General features: G+C 42.6%; 1 protein-coding gene across 2 annotated transcripts; it reads left to right on the top strand.

Annotated features, from left to right (window-relative positions):
- Positions 1-1344: 1344 nt before the first annotated feature.
- LOC136457549 (histidine--tRNA ligase, chloroplastic/mitochondrial-like) lies at positions 1345-5935 on the top strand. 2 transcript variants are annotated; one of them, XM_066457579.1, is made up of 10 exons: positions 1345-1903; positions 2018-2106; positions 2216-2345; positions 2448-2540; positions 2907-2981; positions 3559-3676; positions 4089-4231; positions 4786-4914; positions 5333-5493; positions 5560-5935. In XM_066457579.1, the coding sequence occupies exons 1-10, from the start codon at positions 1520-1522 to the stop codon at positions 5696-5698; spliced, it is 1461 nt and encodes a 486-aa protein (XP_066313676.1). In that variant the 5' UTR covers positions 1345-1519; the 3' UTR covers positions 5699-5935. The 2 variants fall into 2 exon arrangements, with proteins under 2 accessions (XP_066313676.1, XP_066313677.1); XM_066457580.1 differs by lacking the exon at positions 5560-5935 and having other exon boundaries at positions 4786-4832; positions 5333-5469.
- The last annotated feature ends 429 nt before the right edge of the window (positions 5936-6364 follow it).

Below are 6364 nucleotides of genomic sequence, written 5' to 3'. Positions count from 1 at the left end.
CCACGTGTCTGGCTCCAACGGTCATCTACCTTAACCGATCGGATGCTCCGATCAGTTGACCGGACGCTGTACTCTCAACGTCCGGTCGTTTCCAGTAAGGGTCTAAAACCAATTTTTATCGACTAGACGCATCCGGTCATTCTTGACCGGACACAGCCCAGCGTCCGGTGCATAACTCTAAGCATTGTGCAGACCGACCACTTGACCGGACGCAGCCCTTCAGCGTTCGGTCGCCGAGCGACCCAGCGTCCGGCCAATAGACCGACGCTAGCATCTCACTGTTACACATGACCGGACGCGCCGGTCCCTCAGAGGTCCAGCGTCCGGTCACTGTATAACCAGCGACACTAACTTGTTTTTACTTCTAACTTCTCCACCCTTGCTCAAATATGCTAACCACCAAGTGTATCACCTTGTGCACATGTGTTAGCATATTTTCACAAATATTTTTAAGGGTGTTAGCACTCCACTAAATTATAAATGCATATGCAATGAATTAGAGCATCTAGTGGCACTTTAATAACCGCATTCCGATACGAGTTTTACCCCTCTTAATAGTACGACTATCAACCCTAAATATGATAACTCTCTAAGTGTCTTGATCACCAAAATAAAATAGCTCCTACAAGTTATACCTTTGCCTTGAGCCTTTTGTTTTTCTCTTTCTTCTTTTTAAGTTTAAGCCCTTGATCATCACCATGTCATCACCATTGTCATGCTATGATCTTCATTAGCTTCTCTTCTTAAAGTGTGCTACCTATCTCATGATCACTCGATAAACTAGGTTAGCAATTAGGGTTTCATCAATTCACCAAAACCAAACTAGAGTTTTCAAGAAGTCGTCTCCAATCCCCACTTGATCTGCCCCTTGCCTTCGGTGCATCCTTTTCTCCCTCCTTCCTCTGCTCTGCATCTCCTTCCTCTACTCTGCTGCGTGGACTCTGTTCTGCATCTTCTTCCTCTGCTCTGCTCCTTCTACTCTGCTCCGTTGGTTGCTTGCTATTTGTGGCTGCTATGAACTAGCAACACTAGTAATTAAGTTATGTTATGTCACTAGAGTCTAATCTGCTCCTATTGAGAGATGAGAGATTTTAAATTTGCTAGTTTGCTATTTTTTGTTGTGTTCTGTTACTGCAACAACACTATTTATTATGATATTATATGGTATAATTTGCTTCTGATTTTTAGTGGTATTATATATTAAGACGTTAGTAAGGCGTCGCCTCGTTTCATGCCTTAAACGCCTAGGCGTCTGAAAGGGGGTCGGGCACCGCACCTCGTCTTACCACTTTAATAAGGACGGTGTCCATATTTTGTTCTTTAGTTACAGGAGAGAGTAGGAGAAGGAGATTATCCACAGCAGCTCCGCTCCGCTGCTTGCGTCTGGGGCGCCACCTGACCGAGCCACCGGCCCGAGCCGCCGGCCTGCCGAGCCACCCGCCCGCCGTGCCGCAAACCCGAGCCACACGCCTGCCGCGCTGATTAGATTTGCTCCCAATCTGCCAGTGGAGTCGAATCGATGGCGGCGTTGTCGTCGCCGCCGTCGCTTCGCCACCTCCTCCTCCTCCGCCCGCGCTTGCCCCTCAGCCCCACCTGCCCTGCAGGCTCCTTCTCGCGCCGCCACATCCACAGCCGCTGTCGTCTCTTCTCCTCCGCCGCATCCTCCTCGACACTGACCCACGGCGACGCCGCCTCGACGCACGGTGACGCTGATGGCGTCGTCGATGTCAACCCTCCGCGCGGAACTAGGGACTTTCCGCCGGAGGAAATGCGGCTCCGCACCTGGCTGTTCGACCAATTCAGGGAGGTCTCCCGCCTCATGGCCTTCGAGGAGGTGGATTTCCCCGTCCTCGAGTCGGAGGCTCTCTTCATCCGGAAGGCAGGGGAAGAGATTACGCAGCAGGTCTACCTCCCCCACTCTTTTGTCTTCCCATCTTCATAATTATTCAGCGGATAAGCCCATTCTGGTTTCTGAATTGGAGTCATTTGTAACTTTGCTTTTGATTCTGCACCGCAGCTCTACAACTTTGAGGATAAAGGGGGTCGCCGTGTTGTTCTCAGGCCCGAAATCACCCCTTCCCTCGCGCGCCTAGTCATAAAGCAAGGGTATGCATGCCTTTGCTAATCTATTTCTCATCACTGGAACGTATCTAGAATCTATCCATGCCTCTTCTTTCTGTCAGAATGTGATTTTCATCTACTCTTCTCTGTCTAGAAAATCAGTCTCCCTTCCACTGAAATGGTTTACTATAGGACAGTGCTGGCGATATGAGCGCATGACCAGAGGAAGAAGGCGGGAACATTACCAATGGAATATGGATATATTTGGTGTGCCTAAAGTTCGGGTACCACCCTTTTCCTTTATTGATGATTCCGGATGCTGCTGTGCTCAACTGCTCGTATACCTTTGAACTGATGCGGCATTGCCATCTCATTGTTCGAGTCAGGCTGAGGCTGAGCTTCTTCATGCTATTGTTCTCTTATTTCAACGTCTTGGAATTACATCTTCAGATGTGGGGATCAGGGTGTCCAGTCGGAAGGTAACCTTTCATGCTCAATTATCCATCTTCAGTTCACATTTTCCTTAACATTTCCCCTTCATGTTTTTGGTGCTTTTGTCTTCACCATGTCTTCCAAAAGTAAATTGTTAAGCTTTGTTGGTGTGTATTAACCACGGACTCTTAAACTACTATGACCAAATTGGTATGATACATAATCACACAGCTTCATGGTAGCAGATGTCCTTTGTCTTCCTCGTTACCTTCATAAGGAGATAAGAACTCTGGGAATTGGATTACCTAAAAATGACGTAGCTGCTGACACCTGAATACATTATAACGTCTTGATACATGTTAGTGCATGTGTTTTCTCTGATTTCTGGCTGGCTGTCATTTGCTTTTTTTCAGGTTCTTCAGGCTGTGTTGAACATGTACTCCATCCCAGAACATTTATTCACTGAAGTTTGTGTCATTGTTGATAAAGTATGACCAAATTCTGCTACTGACTTACCATCCGTTCATTGCTGATTATTGTACCATATTATTTTCTTGCCAGTTGTACTCTGTAGCTTTGGGTTGCAGTACCATGTTATCTGCTTGCCAATTATACTCTATCTGTAGCTTTGGGAGCTGACAAATTGTGGTAATTCATAACATTGAACTTGAACTTCAAATAGAAATAGGACGGTTTGTATATCTTCTTTAGATTGTCATATTTTCACTAGAGTTTTTTTGTTTTGTTTTTTTTTGTTTTTGTAATGGAACAAATTTTAAACCATCTCAACTCTTACTAGAGTCCAGAGAGCACCCCTCCAAAACTGGTTGCCTTTTAAGAGTTTGGCACTTGCTACGAAGAGCACATGTTGCTCCATTAGATGGAACAATTACCACAGAAATCTCCATTAGATGGAACAATTACCACAGAAACCTAGTCACAGATTATCACTGTTATATCTTAACTATCTGTAGCTAGCTGAATACACATGCATTGATGTAATTGTTTATTGCTACTTTTGTTGGTGTAATGGCTGCCTTGCATTCTAACATAAGCAATATGCAGTTGGGTAAAACGACTAGGGAAGAAATTGAGAAGGAACTTGTTTCAACTGGGCTGTCATCTGAAGCTGTCCAGGGTATCATCAATGTGCTTTCGCTCAAGTCATTGTCCAAACTTGAAGGTTTTCTCTTAACCTTTTGTTGTTGGCTTGTTATTATGCATGCTCCATATGATATACCTTTACTTGAATATTATACTGAAGTAATGTTGCTATTCGCTAAATTGGAAAATGTATTACCTAAAAGAATATTAATTAATAATAGACACCTAAATTAGAAGGGCGGGCCTGGTGCAAGCGGTAGAGTCTTACCGCCTGTGACCGGAAGGTGCACAGAGCGGGAGCTCTCTGCACTGGGTACGCCCTTTTTTTTAAAAGAATATTAATTAAAGATATTCTCTTACATCGGGCCTCTGTGCTTTATTTGTTGTTAAGCTGACAATCTTGGCTTTCTTTATCCATATAAGTGTTTGTTTTTTTAATCTTCAGGGCCCTTTGGCAAAGGTTCTTGTTTAATCTTGGTATACTTATGCAGAGGTGCTAGGCTCTGGTGTTGAAGCTGTTGCTGACTTGAAGAAACTCTTCTCCTTTGCGGAGCAATATGGTTATGCTGATTGGATTTGTTTTGATGCATCAGTGGTCCGTGGCCTTGCATACTACACAGGAATTGTATTTGAGGTTGTTTTCAGCCCATCTCTTTCTTATATCAACAGCAGCACCACTAACAAGCAGATAATGGGCCATGTCATCAAACTGCATATGAAAGCTTATTTTAAAAGATATTATTCATTTTCAGACTATAATCTCTATTCTATTTGCAAAATATTTCTGTAGCATTTGGATGGTTTGGGGGTGTGTGACTTTTAAACTTATAAGGTTCCTACCCCTTTCATCTTAATATAACGATACTCAGCTCTCCTGCATATTGAAGAAAAGATATTTCTGCAGTGTTTTCTAAAGTCAAATGTCATGAATTCTGTTCTTTGAATCATTGTGAGCGCTTAAGCTACTATAGTCCGTACAGAATGGCAGGTTATAACTTGATGTACCATTTAATACTTTTGCCTGATTAGATAGCATATTTCGTTAAGCTAGAGTTTATTTGGATTTTTTTCAATGTTGTGTTGATCTGACATTCCTTTATTTTTCCTTTTTCTTAATATAAATGTATTCTACACTACCTTTTTCATGCCACCAGCTTCTGTTTTGAAACTCTTGTACCACTTTTGTAGGCATTTGATAGAGAAGGAAAACTGCGAGCAATTTGCGGTGGTGGAAGGTACGATAGATTGCTTTCAACATTTGGAAGTGAAGATATACCAGCTTGTGGCTTTGGATTTGGAGATGCTGTTATAGTGGAAGTATGGCGTGTTTTATCTTATCTCTGGTTCTTTTCTTTGTAGAATTAAACGATCTGGTTCATATAAGAATAAGTTCAGTTTTAGATTGATTTTTAATGCAGATAAGGGCAACATCTGTTAATATGTACCTAAAACATAAGAAATTGAAGACACTAACCATCACAAGTGCTTTTTGCATGCTAATTCATGCAATGTGGAGTGCGAAAATGAGAGTCTAGTACTACTTGATAACATGAATTTCTTGAAAAGTATTATTGCAGTTTATACATCATTTTGAGTCTGTGATACTGCTTCAAGGGAGTGGCATTGATTTGTGTGTAATTTGCGTTCCAACAGCTGCTGAAAATGCATCATTTTGAGTTTGTGGTATTGCTTCAATGGAGTCGCACTGATTTGGTTGTAACTTGCGTTCTAACAGCTGCTGAAAGAAAAGGGTCTCTTGCCTGATATGTCACGTCAAATTGACGACATTGTCTTCCCCCTGGACGAAGAACTTGAAGGACCAGCATCCAGTATTGCTTCGTCTCTGAGGAAGAAAGGCCGATCTGTTGACCTTGTAGAAGATAAACGTCTCAAATGGTATGCCTACCATTATTTTCCTTTCTTTTGTTTCCGTGCCTGAAATATCTGTTTTGCTACTACTAGGGTATTTAAGCACGCGGAGAGGATCAATGCTAGCAGGCTGATATTGGTTGGAAATTCTGAGTGGGAGCGAGGCATGGTTCGTGTAAAGATACTTTCAACCAGGGAAGAATTCGAGGTAAAGGCTGGTGAACTAGAGTGATTGTAATTTGTAAAAATGTTAACGTTATGCTAGCCTCGGCTAATGCTGGTGAGTGAGACCGAGAGGGATAAAAATCAAACAGGAGCTAGCTATCCTGGAGTTTTACGTGCAGTAACAGTTTTCTGTAACTTGATGCTGTAACAACAATTCATATTCATTCAGAATTCATGGGCATGACTAATGTTCATTTGACTGTAAATATACATAACACATAGTCACATAAACATTAACGTATAATCTCCAGCTTGGCTAGGAAACCATTTTATTTTTGTTTTGGTTCAATCTGTTTTTTCCTTTAATGTAGTACTAAAAAACCTGATTTATCATGATTATTCTCTGCGCGATAATCACAGCCATTGACAGTCATCGGCCCCGCCGTTGGTGGGCCGGTCAGGACTCGTGACTCAGGAGAGTGCTGCCGGCACCGAGGTCCGAGGTGCTAACATACCCGGAGCCTGTTCGGCAGGTCGTAAACGATTATGGATTATTTATTGCTAGTTGGTTTGGTGTGAGAGAAAAATATTGTTTTTGGCTGAAAATTTACGATCGTTTACGAGCAAGCGAACAGGCTGTCGCCGCCGGTTGCAGGAGTAGGTACATGTAGATGGTGCAATAGAGTAAGGCCCTATTTAGATTTAAAAAAATTTCAACCTAAAGTGTCACATC

Source organism: Miscanthus floridulus, chromosome 6 (assembly GCF_019320115.1).
Source record: "Miscanthus floridulus cultivar M001 chromosome 6, ASM1932011v1, whole genome shotgun sequence".
Classification (NCBI taxonomy): Eukaryota; Viridiplantae; Streptophyta; class Magnoliopsida; order Poales; family Poaceae; genus Miscanthus; species Miscanthus floridulus.
The sequence above is the reverse complement of the archived record's forward strand: the minus strand, read 5'-3'. Positions and strand labels throughout refer to the sequence as shown.

Coding starts and splice junctions, on each gene's coding strand:
- LOC136457549 (XM_066457579.1), top strand. CDS start 1,520: ATGGCGGCGTTGTCGTCGCCGCCGTCGCTTCGCCACCTCCTCCTCCTC. Junction 2,541..2,906: donor TCAGGGTGTCCAGTCGGAAG/GTAACCTTTCAT, acceptor GCTTTTTTTCAG/GTTCTTCAGGCTGTGTTGAA. Junction 4,915..5,332: donor GAGATGCTGTTATAGTGGAA/GTATGGCGTGTT, acceptor GCGTTCTAACAG/CTGCTGAAAGAAAAGGGTCT.